Source organism: Staurois parvus, unplaced genomic scaffold (assembly GCF_062004578.1).
Source record: "Staurois parvus isolate SC_StPar_1 unplaced genomic scaffold, SC_StPar_1.0 ptg000988l, whole genome shotgun sequence".
NCBI classification, from domain to species: Eukaryota; Metazoa; Chordata; class Amphibia; order Anura; family Ranidae; genus Staurois; species Staurois parvus.
Genome location: NW_028318784.1, coordinates 4,366,691 through 4,387,501, shown reverse-complemented (window position 1 = coordinate 4,387,501; position 20,811 = coordinate 4,366,691). Strand labels below are relative to the sequence as shown.

Genomic DNA, 20,811 nt, shown 5'->3' with positions numbered 1-20,811 from the left:
AGATGAATTGAACTTTCTTATTACCTTCTTTTCCTAGGCATTTTTGTTTGAAATTCTACCCATCTATGGTCAGCTCTATGGTCACACTAACTCTAGCATGTTGTCACTTAAAGGATAAGTTCACCTTTTACAAAAAAAATTCTAAATGCACATTTATATGCAGGTAAAAAAAAATGTGCATTTACTATTGTTTGTTTTGGGAGCCCGGAAAGCATTGCACCATTAAGGACTTCTGCAGACTGTCAGAATATCTGTTTGCTCGTACCTTTTACGGGCAAGCAGATACACACTGACAGGAATCAATGAAGTACCACAGCGCCCAACAGTCCCATGATAGATCATTGAGAACTACAAGCAGATAGCTGCAAAGGCTGTCGGAAGTTGTAGTTTTCCTACTCACAGAATACTGTAAATGAGTGATACGGCTTGGCAGGCGGAGCCCCGCACGGCCATGTTTTTTTTAAAATTCTGACAACTAGAAGATCCCCTGCTAGCCGTCTCAACAGGGGAGCGGGGACCAGTCCTTTCGTAACATGCTACATGTTACACCCTGAATATGGGTGTAGCATGTTACAAAAAGTGAACTTATCTTTTAACTCTACTGAATCTTTATATATTCCATTTCCCCTATGCCCTAGTTTCCACCAAGACACATGGAAATATGTCCCAGGATGATTATTCAGAATCAGAATACAAGTCAATTATATTGTTATGAAATTAAAGTGAAACAGAAATATTACCTACCACCATTTCAGAAGTTTTATTTAGTGTGACCTGGCCAGGATTCCAGTTCATGCCATAATTCCCCTCTTTAGAGAAAACAATTTGTTCAGAGCCATTCCCAAAAATGTTTAGAACATTTAAATGGAAGACATTGACGCCATACATGAAGTACCTAGAGATTAAATATATTGGCACAATTACAATGCCGTAAACTGAATATTTCACATTTATCAGCAATTCATATTGCAGGACAAAACACTCTGGAGTTGATTTACTAAGGGGAAATAGACTATGCGCTTTGCACCGTGCAGTTGCACTCTGCGAGTGCAGTTACTCCAGACCTTAGTAAATGAGGTAAAGCTCCACTTTGCATAGAATACCCAATTACATGCAAGGAAATTTAAAAAAAGATTTTTGCTTGCACATGATTGGATGATGGAAGTCAGCAGAGCTTCTGCTCATTTACTAAGCTCTGGAGCAACTGCACTTTGCAAAGTGTACAGACTATTTGTCTTTAGTAATTCAACCCTCTGTGTAGACTAGTACAGGACCCCTCATTTAAAAAAAAAAAAGAAAAAAAAACAACTTCCTTGGTAGGTACATTAAATATGCAAGTGAGTTTAAAGAGGAACTCCCATGAATTATCCTCACTTACAAACTAAGGTCCATAGGTTAGGGACAGAAAGCCATGGCAGCATAGGTTTAACTGTAGGCAATAGAAATGCAAGTTTGTTTACTAGTTCAATGTGTACAGTGTTGTCATGCTGAAGCCACACCTTCTATGTAAAGGTGTTCTAGGTGGTCATATGATATAACACATACAATTTTGTAGTATTGTAGTATTTTGTAATGTGTCTTTTATTAATACAAAATAGCCTAGTGACACAACCAAATAGGTAACAGTGAGTTTATCCAGCATCTACAGATGTGGATTGCATGTTTCACTATGCAAAAGCCAGGTCTGCTAGCCATAGTATCAAAATTAATATCAGTTCAAGATCCCAGTTAGCTCTTAGTTAGCATACCTCAACATAGGAGGCATGTTTGCTAAGTGACCTTAGGATTCATTAAATATTGAGTCCTGTGCTCACAAATCAAAATCATCCAGCTACAATTTGCAAGGTTTTATTAAATCCAGATGCTGATGTCGTTTGCTGTGTCCTACATTTCCTTAATTAATACTGCTTATGTACTGCTTATGTATGCAGGAAAACACAAAATAGAAGTGACAGATCATATTATTTTAATAAAAGGTTTACATGATTAAGTAAAATTACTTTTCTGTTTATGCTTGAGAAAACTATTTAACCTTTTAAATAATGTTAATTAAGTGTCTTTAGAGAATGGCATAATTTTCCATTTTTGCAAAGCGATGATTCATTCCATCTTACCAAAAACTAAGACACAGTGGTTGTGGGGTTGGAATTAAAGGTAGACTTGACAGACGAATTTTTGTTTCGAAGCCAGGCGTTCGTGGAGTTGTTATATAAAAACCTACAGTCAACATACAAATAACAGATATGAGTTAAGCTGTAACTGAAATTATGCTTAAAGTGTAGATGCTTTTTGGTGCTAAATTGTGCCTCCCACCCCCCTGTCGTCTGGATTACAAATATTCAAAAAGCATATTTTTGTTGCCAAGCTTCTTTACAGCCAATATAAATAGAAAAAGTAAATAATTGCTGCCATTGGGAACAGGAGGAATGAAGGAAGCTAAAGTAAAAATAAGTAAAGTGGATTTTACAACTGAGAAATGTAACATAAAAGAGTGAGCAGTTAAGAGTTTGCAATATCCTCTTGTATTGTTAGATGGGCTAGCAAGAGGAAAGGCATAGTAACTTTAAATTCACTCCTCCACTAGAGTAAAACAACATTTTTCAACTTGTGACCTGCTACTTTTTGCAGTGCCGCTATAAGCAAATGAGCCGAATGTATATGGTCCCGCTGGTACTTAGGAATGGGGTGCTGGCTGAAAATATCACCATCCACTAGTGTGAAGCATGCTTAGAAAACTCACCACTCAACCCAATCCAATCTATGTAGTTAACATGTGTAAGATGGCCTCAAACTTGCACCACTTCACAAGCCACACCCTCTGACATGTTCAGTCCCACCCACCGAAGCTTAGTCATAAAGGTCCTCTATGACTTAGCCCTGGTTGGTGGGGTGAAACATATCAGAGGTCGTGGCTTGTGGAGTGGTGCAAGGCTGAGGCCATCTTACACATGTTAGCCACATAGATTGGATTGGGTTAAGTGGTGATTTTTCTAAGTATTTTTATTTTATTCATCATACACCATACAACTTCCATAATTTTTTTTTTCACTGTTTTTTCTTTTTTGATCTTTTGTTTTTTCTACGTGCTGTTTCAGTCTCTTTGTAGCCACTTAATGCATGCACTCCATTAAATGGATGCATGGCAATTCTCAGGGTTTCCCAAGGGTGACAGCAGTGGATCATTCCTGCACAACGTGTGCTGCAATGACCAACTGTCAATGCCCATGTGACAGGATGACAACACAGAAGCACAGTTGTGAGGCTAGGACAAAGCATTGTCCCCCTTTACCAGAAAGCACCTAAATAACGACCTTTATGGCAGGATCACAAGGTAATATTTTAGTGAAAGATGCAGATTAAGGCTGCATGCACGCTAGCGTATTTTAAGCTAATAAAAGCTGGGAAAAACGCTGGATAAAAATACTGGTAATAGCTGGTTCTAGTAGAGTTTAGGAGTGTTTAGGAGCATTAGCGTTTTATTAGCGTTTGTGTAGCACATGTACAGGAAAAAAAGCTATAAAAAAGCTGTTAGGAACATTTTAGTAGCGTTTAGGAGTGTTAAGTGTTTTTTTTTGCTGGATAAAACACTCCCAAAAACTCTACAAAAACATTTTTCTTCCTGCTCCTGAATGCTGAATTGCATGCATGGACACATAGGATAACACCATTTGGCTTCTAGGAGCAGGAAAAAAAAATACTGATAACAGCTCCTAAGAGTTTAAAACAATGTTAGTGTGCATGGAGCCTAACAGATATTAGAAATGCTTTTGAAATTACCTCATTATGTTGAAGTCTATATGAAATTATAGCCATTGGGTTGACATACACAGTATGTCACTTACTCCTCCTTAGTTGCCTAAAGAAGAAATCCTCACAAACCCAAGTGTTCACCTCCAGAGAGAACACTACCAATGATTGTATACAATTATATAAACCCATAAAGAACAAATATCATTTCATTTGGCATATTTGACCATATTGCTTTCTTTACAAAGGCAGCATGAAGTGAAAATCAAAACATGAAAAGTGTGCCACAGCTGGTCAAATAATGTTTGCACCATTCACAGTAAAGAGAAAATAACATCATACATACAGGCTCCAAGACAAATCATTTGCCTACTTGTATCCATTACTGAGTATGCCAGAATTTCATTTTTTTAAATTGTTGCAGCCATCCAAATACTGTGGAATACACCTCATGATTGACTGTATCACAAACCATTGTGCTTGGGGATGCGATTTCTTGTTTACTGTATAAAATAGTCAATTCCAGAGAAACTAAATCTCCTATCATATGTTGCCAGGAAGATTATTTTAAAGACCAAAGTTTGATTTAAACAGAGTACATAGCAGTATAGACATTGGCTGTTATTCAGCAACTATCAGCTTTTAAAAGAGGAGTTGAGAACCAACAGGCTGTTGGAGTTTCATTCCTCCGGACTACAAGTGACTGGTCAGACAGACCAGTCACTACAGAGTTAAAAGACTAGAGGAGCCACAGGGGCCAATCGGAAAATACTTTTGTTAATGCAGCCTTTTATGTGAAAATTTTTATCGCAAAAGTATGATTCTGTGCTTGCTAATGTGTGTCAGGTACTGTATATACCCACAGCAAATTAGGGAACTACGTGAGCTCTGGAAAGGATACTGTCAAACCCCCCACCCCCAACATCCTTTATTTGATGGCTAAAAAATAGACCTGTCTGACAAAATAAGCACAGTTGGCAAATGAAACCTAAAGTGTATGTAAGAGCAAAAGTTTGTTTTTCTGTTTTTCTGATTTTTCACTAGAGCAGGAAAGGTTTAAAACCCTTCTAGTACAATAATTTTGAATATACATAGAAATCACACTACATAACAAGAATGGCTTTGCAATAAAGTTGAAATTATGTGAAAAGAGAGAGAAGAAGGAAGAACCCAATATTTTGGGGGTGTAGAAACCCCCTTTCTTGAGAACCTCCTACAAACTCCTAAAACATTGGGTTCTCCCTCCTCCTCTCTCTTTTCAGCAAGTTCTGGCTCTGCTTTCCAGGTAATAATATGTATGGATCACTTTAAAAATCAGGAGAAATTTATATATATTTTTTTCTTTTCAGATTTGGGCAGTCTGGTGTCAGGAGTGTGTACATCTCCTGTTCAATGGCAGCTGCTGGTCTCGTTCCAGCATTCAAGTTTTCACTGAGCTGAACTCTTCTTGTCTGACTGTTCATCTGCAGGATGATTGGTATAGAGTGGGTGGAGTCCAAACCTGTTTTAAGCCTGCCACGTCTTATGCTTGTGACGTGCTTCAAGCTCCCTGTTTACCAGCCTTTTCCTGTTCCTTGACATTTACTTTACGTAGTCCGTGCCCTGCCATATAGTTTGAATTTCCTTGTTATCAAACTCAGATTGGACTTTGGACTACTCTTTGAACTCTGACTGCCCTGAACCTGGACTGCCATTAGACCACTCTGCTTGTGTTTAGTGCTTAGTTCACATCTGCACCAGTGGGGTGGCCAGGCATTATCGCATTGTGTATATGACCTGGGAGTAACCAAATGCCAGTAGGCCTCTTGACTTATGAAAGAGAGGGCTGGTTTAGGCAAAGAACTCAAAGTCAGCTATAGTACCTGACCACCAACACTAGGGAGTAGGCAAGACATTTGGTTGGAATCTTACAATTTGTGTATCCCAATTGGCAGGATTCCTGAGTTCAATGATTTTCTACATATCACACAAATTTGTATGAAAATTTTCAAGTGGCTCCAAAAAATTTCATCTCACAGATTCTGCTGAATTTATTATCCCAAACAGTTTTTAAGAAATTGATCAACACAGGTTGCTACATTCCGTGCTATGAAGGTAACTCTTTTTCTTTTTTTATAAAATATGCTGTGTATGTAACATAAGTGCATAAATGGAACCATTGAACGCAAACATTTTTTGTGAATTAGTGCTAATTAACAGATTAAATATACATAATAACTATACATTTTCTTAAATGGCTATAGATCAACCAAAATCATGTCCACCGTACATGCAAGACATAGACCCCTGTTATTTTGGTTCTCTGTGTGTTTTAAAGGAAATCTGTTCCAAAAATAGGTCCGCCACTGCTGATCCTGTTTTGCAAATATTAGGAGCGTGGCTTTCTCTAACTTCAATCATTTTTGTGGTTATTGACCTGTAACTAACATTTATCTATACAAGTCAGAACTCCTGATCTGAAGATCTATTAAGGGTTAGGTACTCAGAAAATATGAAAAGAAGGTTAACATGACAGTCATGTAACTAGCATTTTCAGAAGGACATACCATCAATGGCAGCCTGTAAGTTACTTTTAGTATAGATATGCTTTAATAATGAGATCCTATACTTTCTCACTCTTTTGATGGGGAATTTCTCAGTGGGCTAACTGGTTATTCCAGCTCCACAATTAATCAAGGAAAAAAGTCATTACAATGCTGGACAGAGTTCGGTAAGCACACACACAACATAAATGACTCAACTTGAGAAACAAACTACATGCTTACGCTTAATTATATATGGTTCTTGTAGTCAAGTTTTTAGATTCCTCATTTTATGGAGTCTGGAAATGTCACAGGAAGATTAAGCATGAGGTTCTGCTTCGCTGTTACCATGTTTAAACTCAGGAATTCACGAATACCATGAATCATAAACGTTTAGCTAAAAACTATTCTTATTCACTACTAGAAAAAAAGGGACAACCTATAGTACCTTAGATGAAGACAGATATGTATGCTATTTTTTACATGTTGACATTGGCCTGCCATGCCCCCCATGAGCAGAAATAAATAACAAGGTTCACCCTCTGTGGACTTGAGGTTCACCACAAATTTTGCATACTTTGACCTTCAAACAAAATTTGTGAAACTGATTCACTAGCCCCTTAAAGTGGTTGTAAAGCTTTTATGGGTGCATTGTTGAGCTGATACCAATGCTCATCATCTTTTACTATTTTATCTTTACAGTTTGCTGACTCTGCGTGTGACTGGGTGCCATTTTTTTGTAGTCTAAGCTGAGCCTGAAGAGACAAATCCCGGCCAGCTGCGTAATACAGTGTTACCAGACACAGGACTCACTTTCAGAAGCATTAGAGTGCTTCTGTTTTTTCGCTTAGTCTACATTAGTAAAATAACAAACATGTTATACTTACCTTCTCTGTGAACTGGTAGTGCATAGACAGGCCCTGAACGACTTCTGGGGACCCCCACTGGTGTTCTTGGCCCCTTCTCTTCTCCAACTGCTTGCTATGGGAGCACACCTGTGGGATTAGTCCTGTGCCGGGCTGTGTGCATTTATAGACACACACAGTGTGGCTTGACCCCACCCCCAACTCCCTCTTCACGGAATTAGATAGACAGCAGCCCGAGCCAATGGCCATAGCTGCTTCCTCTGTCCCGTGAGGAGAGGAACAGAGATCAGCACCGCTGCAGATGGCTAGAGCACTGGATTGAGATAGGACTGAGACTGGACTGAGATCACTTAATTGAGATAGTTGGTGGGAGTTGATACAAGTACTGGGACATTTTTTACCTTGATGCAGGGAAAAAAAGTCCTGCCTTTAGAACCACTTTAAGCTGATATAGTATACAGTACATAGGTGATACAGATACACTTACTGTGCTTCCTAAACATACCTTACTAAAGCTGGTTCACTCAGAATCTTGTGCACCTGTACATGGTAGCCAATCAGCTTCTAACCTCAGCTTGTTCAGTTAAGCTTTAGCAATACAATCTGTTAGCTGATTGGTTTCTATGCAGAAGTGCACTCGATTCTGAGTGAACCAGCATTAGTAAATAAATCCCACAGTATTTGCACCTAGTGCTTTTTTTGCAATCGATAAATCACATATACTGTAAATGTTTAATTGATACACAGAACAAGTCACTGACCATCACATTATCATTACACAGATATCTGCTTCTTTAGAGTTAAAAAAAAATGTGGTTCAATAGGTATTATCACCGATTACTGTGATGCATTAGTTATATATAGATGTTATTGAGATTCTGTTTGAGTGTCTAGTTGAGATTTCTCTGCATATAATTTTGTTTACTTGCAAGTTATCTCAGAAAATTAACCTTCTCAAGAATGTATTGCCCATGGGTGTATAAGAGAACATCAATTCGCACCATCCTGCTGCTTTCTCCTTTCACTATTCAAGAAGATTTTTACTGGTGCTGCAGGCTGTTACAATGAGTGTCCTCTAATTATCCAGGAACAGCATAATTAAGTTGAGTCAAAAAGTCACATTGCAACCAGTTGGATACAAAAAAAGGAACATTTACCAGATGCATTTCCAATTGTATGGTCAACATCAGGACCAGCGGTTGGAGGACTGCTTGGGCCACGGTATCGTATCCATTCTATCCAGTCTAGATCTATTTTTATATTTTGAATCCAGAAACAAAATCCATCTTCAAAAGTGCAATCTATCTTCTCTTCATCTTGGGGTAAAAAAGACAATAAAAGCAATTTTTAAAAGCAAGCTGCCAGGGTGGCAGTAATTTATCTCTCTGGGGAGATTTACTAAAACTGGTGCACTCAGAATCTGATAACCAATCAGCTTCTAACTTCAGCTTATTTAATTAAGTTTTGGCAATCAAACCTGGCAACTGATTAGTTTTTTTTATGCAGAGTTTCACCAGATTTTGCACTATCCAGTTTTGGTAAATAGCCCCCTCTATGTCTTGGAGTTCAGCAATGGCAGCCAAGAGCACTGAATGGAAGCCTCTGCTGATATGAACAATAAGTGTTTCATGGCAATATTTTACTTTAATGCTGAATATATATAGACTAGTTTATGTACCAAGAAATTGTATTTCTGTCTATCCGGTGAGATTTACACAGCCCTGCCATACAGTTCAGTCAATTTGTTACCCTGACCTTTCTCTGTAGTTACCCACTATAACCAGGTCAATTTCCTGCTCCCAGCCTGAGATTTGAGGTTGACGGAGCAGCTGTAGTTGATACAGAACACTTTTCCCATTTTCTATAGAGATGAGCAAGGGTGGGGGTGTTCTGTAGTCCAGCAGGGGAGACATTCGGTAGATTGTGAAGTCTGCTTGGGATTTCAGTGCAGAAAAGGCAGTGTTGTTAGATCAAACTGGAATTTAGGAGATCACTAGGTTTCTGGAAGGATCAACAGAATTGGTTCTGTATTTGCAGCACTTACAAAGGGGAAACATAGATAAATATGTCTGTGTAGCAGATAGTCACTCATTTTTTTTTCAGTTATATATTGAAGTGCCCAAGATTATCAGTAAATAAATGTGATGGAATATCCCATCAGACTCAATGGAAGTGCATAGGAGGGGAATGGGTGCCAAGACTGCAGCCGCGCAACTGTCAAGTAACACCCATAATGAATAAGTCAACATCACCATGTAAATGCTCTTAAAATCTTCTTTATTGAGGATCCAACAGGAGTATACAGTCTTACACACAGAGAAACCTAATGAGTTTCAGCTCAGTTGGGCTTTAGTCATGATGTGTTGTGACTAAAGCCCACCCAGGCTGAAACACATCACCTTTCTCTGTGTGTAAGACTGTTTGCTCCTTTCAGATCCTCAATAAAGGAGATTTTAGGAGCATTTATTCTGTGATGCCGACGTATTAGTTCTGTATATTAAAGTGCTGTTGAGTTTTTTTGTTTAATATCAACAATCAACTAAGCCTACACATGATACCACATCTGAGTCTATGCATAGAAATTCATGGTGGTCTGTTGTCATGGCCAGATAAGACAAGAAACAAAAGACCAGTACCCTAAGCAAAGGCAGGTTATACAGTCTTATGGTCTTTAAATATTGATTCCGGGCATGGTCTATTTTTACGCATTTACATTGGTCCAACTTGGAACTATGTATATACCATACCTGTCCAATGCCCCTGGAACCTGGAAATGACTGAAGTGGACACTGCTACTTTGGGGATCTCTATCTGCTTACAGGCCCCTGCTTTGAGGCTGGCCTGATGCATTATAAATACAGGAGGTTGGCTGCACAGCACAGGTGCCATTCGGTGGATGCTATGCTTTCATTCAGAAAATGCAAAGCATTCTGTGAATGGTGCCCTTACTGTGCAGCCAACCTCCTGTGTTCAGAATGCATCAGGGTGGCCGCTCAGTGCGGGACCCAGAAGCAAGTGGAGATCACTGAAGTAGTGCTGTCTATCTTTTCATCTTCTAGGGACATTGACCAGGTATCGTATACACAAAAGTAAATTGGTCCAAGATGAAATTCTTCTTTAACTACTTCCTGACTGTACTATAGCCAAAAGATGGTTATATCATGGTAGTCTAGTTCTGGGAGGGTGTCCATGGATGCCTCCCAGAACCCCGCACTTTGTGTGCCCCCAGGGCGTGAATCAGGAAAAACTGTCAGTATATAACATACACTCCTAATCAGGGCACTAATCATCAGTATCTTAATTATTAGTGCAGCCCCATCCGTGCCAATCAGTGCCCATTAGTGCTGCCTATCAGTGCCACCTTATCAGCGTCCATCAGTGCAACTTATCAGTGCCCATCACTGCTGCCTCATCAGTGCCCATCATTGAAGCCTTATCAGTGCCCATCAGTGCAGCCTATCAGTGCCCATCAGTGCAGCCTCATCAGAGGACTTCGGTGAAGAAGAAAAATTACTTATTTGAAATACTTTTTAACAGAAACTAAGGAAAACTTTTTCTTTCCTCAAAAGTTTCAATATTTTAAATTTTTTTAACAAAAAATTAAAAACCCAGTGGTGAATAAATACCACCAGAAGAAAGCTCTATCTGTCTAAAAAAAAATAATAAAAATGTCATATGGGTACAGAGTTCCATGATCGCTCAATTGTCATTCAAAGTGTGAGAGCACTAGAAGCTGAAAATTGGCCTGGGTAGGAAGGGGGTGAAAGTACACGATATTGAAGTGGTTAGCGCTTTACAACTTATGGTAATCAAAGTCGCATGTGAGTGTTCAATTGGAACAACCTAAATTATTAACTGGAAAATCCTTTAAAAATGTGCATCTGGTCAATTTTTTTTCTTAGTTTTAGAAGAGTGGTTAAGGTTAGTGTCAAGGTTTTACTGATACCTAGGACATAGTAAACAGGAAGGAAGGGAAACTTTTCAACAGCAATGTAGATAAAAAAAAATTGTAGAGTGTGGGAAGGCTGGAACCCCTATCAGGGTTTTACTACAATCTGTGTATCTGTTGCAAATTCTCCTCACTTCATGTCTGCTAAAACTGCTGTCAGCAGGGCAAAAAGTCTTCTCTAATAGAGCCATAGACAGTTTTCTTACGAAGCTGGAAAACATATTTTGACTTGACATACACTTTAATTGTGAGAACTTATTTTTTCTCAAACAATACTGCTCTGATCCACTAACACTGTCTTAAGATTTAATCATTCTTTATTTATGTTTTTAAAAACAAGAGTGGACTATTCCTCATTTTGCCCCCATGAGGGAACCACAGTTGATTTTATTATTGATTTCCATTGTTCTGATAGTAATCCGCACTAGACTAAGAGATCAGCTTTAAACTGGGACCTCTTCAAAGCTACACAACAGTAAATATAGATATATTTATAACAATACAATCTCTAATAAAATGAAGGAAGGAGTATTTACTTTTGGGAACAAAATTTCCTCTCTTCAGAATTGTGTTTATTTTAACCTTTCAGGGAAGCACGTATATTTCAACGGTAATGGTATTCCTCCGAATAAATCTGCAGTGCTGTATTTGTTTTAAAAGCACTTTAGGAGCCATAAAGAGGATAACTGATGGTATACCAATACCAACTTTAGTGCCCCACTATATAAAAAAGGTTGAAACTTGAATTTCTATTAACTCTACAATATAGTTTTATCACATGGAATCATATAGCCGAGTAATATCGCCTCAGCAGAGTTGAGGCTTGAGCAATTTTAAATAAACATAAATAAAAAAAGAGAGAACTAAGGGCCATCACTCCAATTTAAGTGACTTTTGATAAATCTCAACTGTGACTATAAAGTTTTGCCTTGTAAGCACTTAAAATGTTGCTGCTTCAAGGATAGATGTTGGACGGAAAATGCTGTTCTCAATTTGCAATGTATATGAATTGAATATCAAAGAGAATAATCAGCTTTTCACGGTCATAAAAATAGTGTTATAGCCACAACATGCCAAAGAAATGGTTTCTGTTAATGCTTACCCACTGCAAGCTTAAAGTGATCCTCAGAATGATCAGAAATAAAGAGCTCAACAGCTTAAAACATAGTGAATTTGAAGTTTCAGCCTGTTCTTCAATACTGCAGGCATGGCTATCTATACTGTAAGTGCAGTACGAGGTACAGTTACACCCCTGACTCTGCTACTGGTGTGGCTCTGTGGACTAGCCTAGCAATATAGTCTGAGGGGGAGTGATTGAAGATAAGCCTCTAACAGAATTATGTCATGTGCTAGTGCTATGGAGTCCAAATTCTTTTAGCACATAGGTAGATTAAATTGAAAACTTTACCCTTATTATTGGGTCCCCCTCCACACTACAAGGGTTAACTGAAAGGTGGTTTGGTTTGGGATAGATACTCCAACTACACCATTTTGTGGTTGGGGCCTAATACGCCTGTCCACTAGGGGTACATTTGCCATAGGAGAACTCATGAATGCCCTAGACCCGGCAGAAAATGTGGTCATGTGCACAGTCTAACATTAAGGCAGTCTCCTGACTTAGAGAACACTGCATGTAGAACGAAGCTGAGTTTCTAATAAAGTGTTGTCCCATAGCTCTACATACAGTGACTATGATGTGATGGATTCAGAGGGGTGGGTAGAGTCTCACCACTTCCACCAGTACCTCTGTTGAAATAAAAAACATTTGGGCTAACATTAAATCATATATATATATATATACATGAATAATGTGAAATAATGAATCCAACATATATGAAATAATCTGATTGGAAAAGGGTAAAAGAAAAATGACAGTTCAATCCAGATGTGAAGACATTCCCAAGCAGTGGTGTTGCACTGAATCTTTCACACAAAAACAGTGTTGCTCCAAACACCAGAAATAGTGCCACCACCTTAAGGCTCCATTCACACTGAGATAAGCGATTTTCAGGTGTTTTTAAGCATTTATTTCATTCAGATTTCTGAGCAGTGTGGTCCAGTTCAGGTGTGGAGTATAGTCTATTGACGTCTACGGGAACCACTTTTAAACTGCACATCATCAGGATCAGGATTTCAGTTCAGGATCAGGATTTAAGTTCAGGATCAGAATTTCAAGTCAGGATCAGGATTTCAATTCAGGATCAGGAATTTAGTTCAGGATCAGGATTTCCGTTCAGGATCAGGAATTCAATTTGGGATCTGGATTTCAGTTCAGGATCAGGTTCCAGCACAGTTTGCTCAAGCATCCCCCCCCCCCCCCCCAGTCTCTCTATCTCAGCAAAACCAAAAACGCTTTGCAAAACTGCATCCAAACTGGCCCTGAACCTGTGAACAGTACAATCCGCAGCTGTGTCACAAAAATTTTCCTGAACCGGCCCTAAACTGTTGAACAAGTAGATTGCAATCCACACTGAAACCAGATCTTGAAACCTGGAATGCACATTTGTGAATAGGCACTAAAAGTTGTTGGGTCCTTACCAGAGCAAATGGACTCTTTAGATCTAAAGAGAGTCACATGCGCTTGAGACACTGCCTTGAGACCTCCACAAATAGTTAACCAGGCCACCTCAACCATCCAGAAAGAATATCCCACAATAATATAAAATGAAAGCCAAGAATATCCACATAGCCTAAAACTATAGAAACCAAAAAAATATTGGCCACTGACATAAGTAAAACCATAAAGCACTGATCACATGCACAACTCCGGTCTCGGGATACAAACTTGCCACCTCCTGATTGTGGTATGTGTAGTGACCTCACGAGCGATGGCCCCACCCTACATTGCACACACACCAAGACATGCGGGTATCCAAAACAGCGAAAACCCTAGGCTCCAGCCTTCCTCCTTATTTTGGTGGGTTGGCTGAAGCTCCAAAAGTCTGAAAAACGTATATACAGAACATTAACTCTACCCAACCCAGCCTGGGCTGGTACCTATCTAACTAAACAGTTTTCAACCTGCTAACAAACTGGTAGGGCAGAGGTCTCCAAACTTTTATGACAGCTACATTCTATATTTTACAAAAAATCATGGGCTAAACAAAAATCAGTTTTATATATAAAAATGTATATGAATTACTAAGGTTTACCTAAAACTTGCTTTACACTGGAAAATGCTGTAATCAGCAAGATTTTAATTGGTACAACACAGAAAGAACTTCAGTAAACTTGAGTCATTGATAAAGGTCAAACAAAAATAAATTCCCTGTCTTTTGTTGAACTCCCCCCTTACATCAGGGAAACCATTGAAGTTCCCCATTACAAAGTCCACACCAGAATCCCCCCTCACATCAGTGTCCCTATCAGAATTCTCCTTTATATCAGCATTTCATTCAGAGTCAGTGGTGGTTTATTTTGTTTTTGTGATGCCCTAAGCAACACAAAAAAAATTGTATACCCAACCCCCCCCCCCACCCCACCCTGATAAGCGGATACCTTTCAGCAGCCCCCAACCTGTCGCGGATTACTCACCTGCTCTACGCCGTCCTCCTCATTTCTAGCCCTCACCAGCACAGCTTGCAGAATTACATCTGCTGGGTACCGCCAAAGCCATGATGAGGACCAGGACGGTGAGTCTAACACCATTCAGGCACCTCTCCTGGATCCCAGCTTCTGCTGTTCCTCTGCCTCTACTGCTCCCCAGTCACCAGCTGCCACCGTGTCACTTCTTCCTGGGGACAGAGCCGCCCCCCTTAAAAATGCCGCCCTAGGCAAACACTTTGTTCAGAGTCCCTCTTACATCAGTGTCACTGTTAATGTCCCCTATTATGTCAGAGTCTCCATGGGAGTCCCTCTTTCATCAGTGTCCCCCTCAGAACCCTCCCCCTTAAGGCGAGGTTCACACCTATGCAGGTTGAGCTTGATGAATTTTCCCGGTGCATTTTGTGTTTTTGTTACACGTTTTTGGTGTGTATTAATGCGTTTTTATGCATTTTGAGTTTTTGAGAGGTGTCTGTTGTCATGCTGGAGAAATGTTAAAAAAAATAGAGGGGGGAGGAAGTTCTATCCTCCTGTGAATGCTGGGACAAGCACATCATTGCTTTCTAGGATGCAGACAGTAACCTGTGCTCCTACCCACCTGCACTGGAGACCAGGAGATCAGGGGGGAAGAAAGCTGAGACTGTACATGGAAGCTTTTGGGGAAGGGGGGAGAAGCAGAGGCACTGGGGATCATTTACTAAAACTGGAATGTGCAAAATCTGCTGCAACTCTGCATAGCAACCAATCAGCTTCCAGGTTTTAGGGCTAGTTCACACCACAAAAACACACTCAAGATCTGTTTCGGATGTGTTTCTTCATGCACATTTTGATGCGTTCTGTTTTTGTTGCATTTTTTATGTGTTTTTTGGATGCATTCCAGATAATGTTTTCTTCTTTTTCTTTTTTTTTTTTCACTGTACTGGGGTTTGATATGTTTTTGATGTGTTTTTGATGCATTTTACCATGTTTCAGTAAAGTTCTGTGCAGGAAAAAATGCAACATGTTCTACTTATTTTTCTGGAACTGAAACACACTGAAACTGCAAGCACTGGTGTGAACTATGCCATTGAAAACCATGTAACCTACTTTCTATGCGTTTTGGATGCAGAAAACAAAGTACTGGAATGCAAGCAGTGTGAACTAGCCCTTAGCTCCGGTTCACACTGAATGCGGCTTTGATAGCGTGCTACTTCACTTGAAGTAGTGCAATTTCGCTGGTCAGTGCAATTTAATGTGCTGCTTACTTGCACAGATGTGTAAGTCCCACATGAAATAGCCAAACATTGTGCAGAAACCTTTTTTCAAAATTGGTGCCGCTCCACAAAGTCGGAGTCATACCAATTTGAACTATTCCATAGGCACAAATAGAGTGTGACTTCTCATGCGATTTTGTACTGTCAAATCAGATGATAAATCGCATTGGTGTGAACAGGGGCTGATTGTGAAAGCTTAATAAAACAAGCTAAAGTTAGAAGCTGATTGGCTACCAGGCACAGCTGCACTAGATTCTGAGTGCTCCAATTTTAGTAAGCGTACCCCACTGTGTGCCTTAGCTGATAAAAGCTTGTAGTGTTACTGTCATGTTTCACATGACTGTCATATGCCTTTAAGTGTTTTCTATAATTTGTCTCTGCTCCTCCCTTTCCTTTGGTTTAGTTAATGCTGTATAGATAGCCCACCCTTTTTCCCAGAAATGCATTGCAGCTTCTATCCTCATGCCATGAAGCAGATCACATTATGATCTTTTGACCTATCCAATGTTCATTGTTGTAAGATTATCTCCGTTTATGGAATAAAGTTCACAAGATCTACAAGATGTCATCTGGATTGAGTCACTGCCTATGATATTCAACTAAGATTGGAGTTATCGCTATCTCATCACAACTGTAAGTTACAGAGATCACACTTTCAAGGCTTAGATTGGAGAGAGAGACAGACAACCCAAAGGCTATAGTTTGGTGACCACCTGTCTAGGGGATGGGGGATAAGGTGGCACACTCAGGGCTGCTGATAGAAACCATGGAACCCCATACAGCCAACCTGACAGGGCCACCCCCCCCCCACAAAAAACACAGTTTAATAGGGCTCAGATATGAATGAACACAGTGAGGGATTGGTACCAATCACTCATTGTGTTCATTCAGTAAAGGGAGGGGATGAAAAATGTGACATATTTACCAGACCTTTCCCCCGCTCTCCATCCCAAACGATCCTATTATGTGATTGCAACTGCCAGTAGGAAGAAGAGGAGGGAAGCTGAGAGCACTGCGGGGGTGGGGGCACACAGGGGGAAACATATGGTTCAGGAAGGTTGATGGGTGTGACAAGGGGCAATTACTGGAACCGATCCTCTGTATGGTTCTCTCTGCAGCAGTTGAAAGCCATCGGGAGGGAAAGGAGAAAAAGCCAGCTTTCAGCTGCTGAAGAGAGGGATTGGTTCCAGTAATTGCCCCCTGCCGCTATGCCAATCACGCTCCCTACCCACATCAAATTCACCCAGCTGCCTAGGCCCCCCTGCTGGCCTGGGTTCCATACAGGAGGACTGGTGGTACCCTCTTATCCATGGCCCTGGGCATACTTACCTTGTTCCTCTCTCCTTCAGGCAACTAGCACTCTCCTACATGCTCTGATGCTCCGATATGTGGGTGGACATCTTCACAGACTGCTGGTCCTACATTGTATGGAAGACTATCGTTCATGGTGCCCAATGTATGAGATCACATTCTTATTAACCTGAAATTTACATGACCATGCACATCCATAGAATGCACGTCAAGGGAAACAAATGTAAGAAGATCATTTGTTAACTTTCAATCGCTCATGTATGTCTGTCCCTTGATTGAAAGTAATTTTAAAACTATAGCACATTATTGTTCTTCTTAGTACATAGATTCAGAAAATATTACCTCTTTTCTACTGACAAGTACCACATTTTCCATCAGAAAATGAGTTTTGCCATCTTTCCAAACAGTACAAAACAAACTCTTATTCTGCCAAATTCATTAGTGAGCTGCAGAAACTAAGCCAGAAATAAAACATGCTGAAATATTGAAAGGTGCTTTACTTTCTCTAGCTAAGCCATCCAGTGAGCACAGAAGGCAAGCTTATTTTAGAAATAGGAGTTGCAAATGCCAGAACAACAGGTCCTGATCTAAAGCATGTTGGAAACTGGCTCTGGGGAACATTACCCCATAACAGTGTTCTTCTGCTTATTTATCAAAGCCAGCACATTTTGCCTGTCTAGAAGCTGGGAGTAATAAGCACAAAGCCTAAGTGCAGGCTTATAGAAATGTTAGCATTAGCACAACAAATGGTTTTCATTAAAGGAATATCAAGCTCTGTTTTTTTTTTTTAAAGATGGATGCAACTTAACAAGCCAGATCCAATAACCACTTGCCTACAGGGCACTTTTACCTCGTTCCTGCCCAGGACAATTTTCAGCTTTCAGCGCTGTCGCACTTTGAATGACAATTGCGCAGTCATGCAACACTGTACCCATATGACATTTTTATCTTTTTTTTTCACACAAATAGAGTTTTCTTTTGGTGGTATTTAGTCATCGCTGGGTTTTTTTTTATTTTTTAAACTATAAACAAAAAAAGAACAAAAAGATTTTCTTTATTTCTATTATAAAATTTTGCAAACAGGTAATTTTTCTCATTCACTGATGTATGTTGATGAGGCTGTGCTGATAGGCAGCACTGATGGGAACTGATAGGCAGCACTGATGGGCACTGATGAGGTGGCACGGATAGACAGCACTGGTGGGCACTGACGGGCAGCACTGGTGGGAATTGATGAAGAGGCACGGATGATGCTGCACTGATATGCAGCAATAGTGGGCACTGATAGGTGGCACTGATTGGCACTGAGAGGTGGTACTGATGGGCACTGACAGACAGCACTTATGGGCACTGATAGGCAGCACTAACTGGCAGAACTGTCTGACAACACTGACTGGTGGCATTCACTGATGGCACTGCATGGCAGCACTGATGAGTGGCACTGCTAGGTAGCAATGATGGGTGGCAATGATGGGTAGCACTGCTGGACACTAATGGGCACTGGTGGGTGGCATTGTTGGGCACTGATGGATGGCACTGCTGGGTGGCACTGCTGGGCAATGATGGACGGCACTGATAATCAGGGCACTGTCTGTCACTGTCACTCTGTGACATTTGCTGGTTATTGACTGTACTTTCCTCATGCTCACGATAACCGGGAACTGTATTTACTTTGTGACCTGCTGTGTCATTGGACACAGATGATCACGTGGTAAAAGGCCACTGTGATTGGCCTTTTACTTAGTCATGTGATCAGCTGTGTCCGTAGGACAAATAAAAAATGATCAGTTGCAGTGAAGCTGTGCCCACACAGCAAGGGTTAATAGCTTGTTTTGTTAAGGGGGGGTGGAGAAACAGTTCTGCTTACTTTATTCTTTGCTCCCCCTGATTCTTTGCTCCCCTTGATCCTTTGCTCCCCCTTATCCTTTGCTCCCCCATGATCTGGAGATGAAATGTCCCTCGGTGCACTGACAACAAAGCAGGGCTATGGATCTGGAGGGCTATGGTCTAGCTGTAGGGAGGAGCGGAGGATCAGGTAAGTACATCTCCTTTTATTGTCTTCCTAGACATAAATGAGCAATTAACTCTTTCAATGTGGGCAAAGCCCAACTGAAAGAGATAATTTTTTACTTGCCTGGAGTTGGGGTTCACAGGAATTTCAGGATAATAAGGTGATCTGATACATTTGGCACCATGAGTAGTAGTCTTCCATACAATGTCAGACCAGCAGTCTATGAAGATGCCCACCCACATATTGAAATCTGCTAATGCTCTCCAGGACACAGTGCAACTGTGCCACGATCGTAAAGTTCACAATTACTTTTAGTCTCAAATTTACATGATGCTTTTCAGAAAGATTCAGAAGGCTTTTCATAGTGCTTCTGCGGAGTACTGCAGACACAATTACAGAGGGCAGTGATCAAAATTTGGAACTTTTGGCCCGTCTTTGAAGATTCATGGGCATTTAGAGACCACCAATAACTCTAGATATTTGTCAAGCACTGTGTGAACTCAGCTGTAGACGTTTTACAGATTATGGTTCTTTATAACATCCCTTAAAGCTAAACTCCAGGAATTCAGCCACTTTGTAAAATATGCTGGATTACTAGGGGCTGAGTCCAATGAGGTGTATGCCACCTCATAGACTTATCTCTTTAATTTACAACTGACATTATGACTGACCACCTGGAGCATAGCTATTCTTGTACTTCTGATGCTTCAGCAATGGACCTCTGGTCTCAGTTCCTTCAGCTGTAGAGTTGCATGCAATGACTGTGCTTGTCCCTCTCCTCCTCCTGTCTAATCACAGGATGCTTTGTACTATGTGAATTCATTTATAAAATACAAAGTCTTCTGTGTATGAGCACTGGAGGAGAGGAGTGGACAGAGATGCAGTGTGTAAGAAGGCAGCACATCTTCTGTCAGAGCTCCTGAAGTGTATAAGTGTATATGTAATAGCTGTACTCCCGGAGCTCCGTAAAACTATCAGATGTAAGTTAAAGCAGAACTAAACTGCATCTGAGCACCACAAAGCAAAAATTTTAGGTCAAACAGAACCTTTTGCATTTTTTTTTTCTTGTTGCTAGGCAGATTTAAAACACAAAACACATAAAAAATGTGCAAAAACATATCAAAAGTGCATCAAAAACGCAATACATGCTTTTTTGCAGTATTTCCACTGAATTCTATAGAACCAAAAAGCAACTTTTTGCGTTCAAAAAAGTCCCTGACCCTTTCCAAAAAATGTACCTGGTGAAAAAGCGGAGATGTGAACATGTCCCATAGGAAATCATGTTAACTGGACTGTACTGCGTTTCTGCAAAACGCTGCAGAAAACGCTTAAGAGTGAACCTAGGGTAAGTGAATATTCGTGGTCCGGGTGGATTAGAAAAACTTTGCAGTTTTTTCAGAAGATTGCTATATATTAGTTTTCAGTTTCAATATTTCGGGTGGATTCATTATTCTTATATCAAAACTATTTAGAAGGATGTGATATTTTAGACGCAAAGGAATTCAAATGTAAAATTTGGTGGTCCGGAATTTTTCAAACCTAACTGAACTGACTGACTGTAACAAGTACAAATGTAATTTAAATCACAAATTTACTCAAATCTGAATTA

At 40.1% G+C, this 20,811-nt stretch overlaps 1 protein-coding gene across 1 annotated transcript in view; it reads right to left on the bottom strand.

Moving 5' to 3' along the window:
• TMPRSS15 (transmembrane serine protease 15) overlaps positions 1-20,811 on the bottom strand; it is a 450,422-nt gene that overhangs the window by 262,673 nt on the left and 166,938 nt on the right. Inside the window, exons 11-13 of the mRNA XM_089657394.1 lie at positions 8,293-8,451; positions 2,115-2,217; positions 745-895 (exon numbers count right to left, since the gene is read on the bottom strand). Coding sequence (XP_089513520.1) covers positions 745-895; positions 2,115-2,217; positions 8,293-8,451 — 413 coding nt within the window. The remainder of the gene's footprint in view (positions 1-744; positions 896-2,114; positions 2,218-8,292; positions 8,452-20,811) is intronic.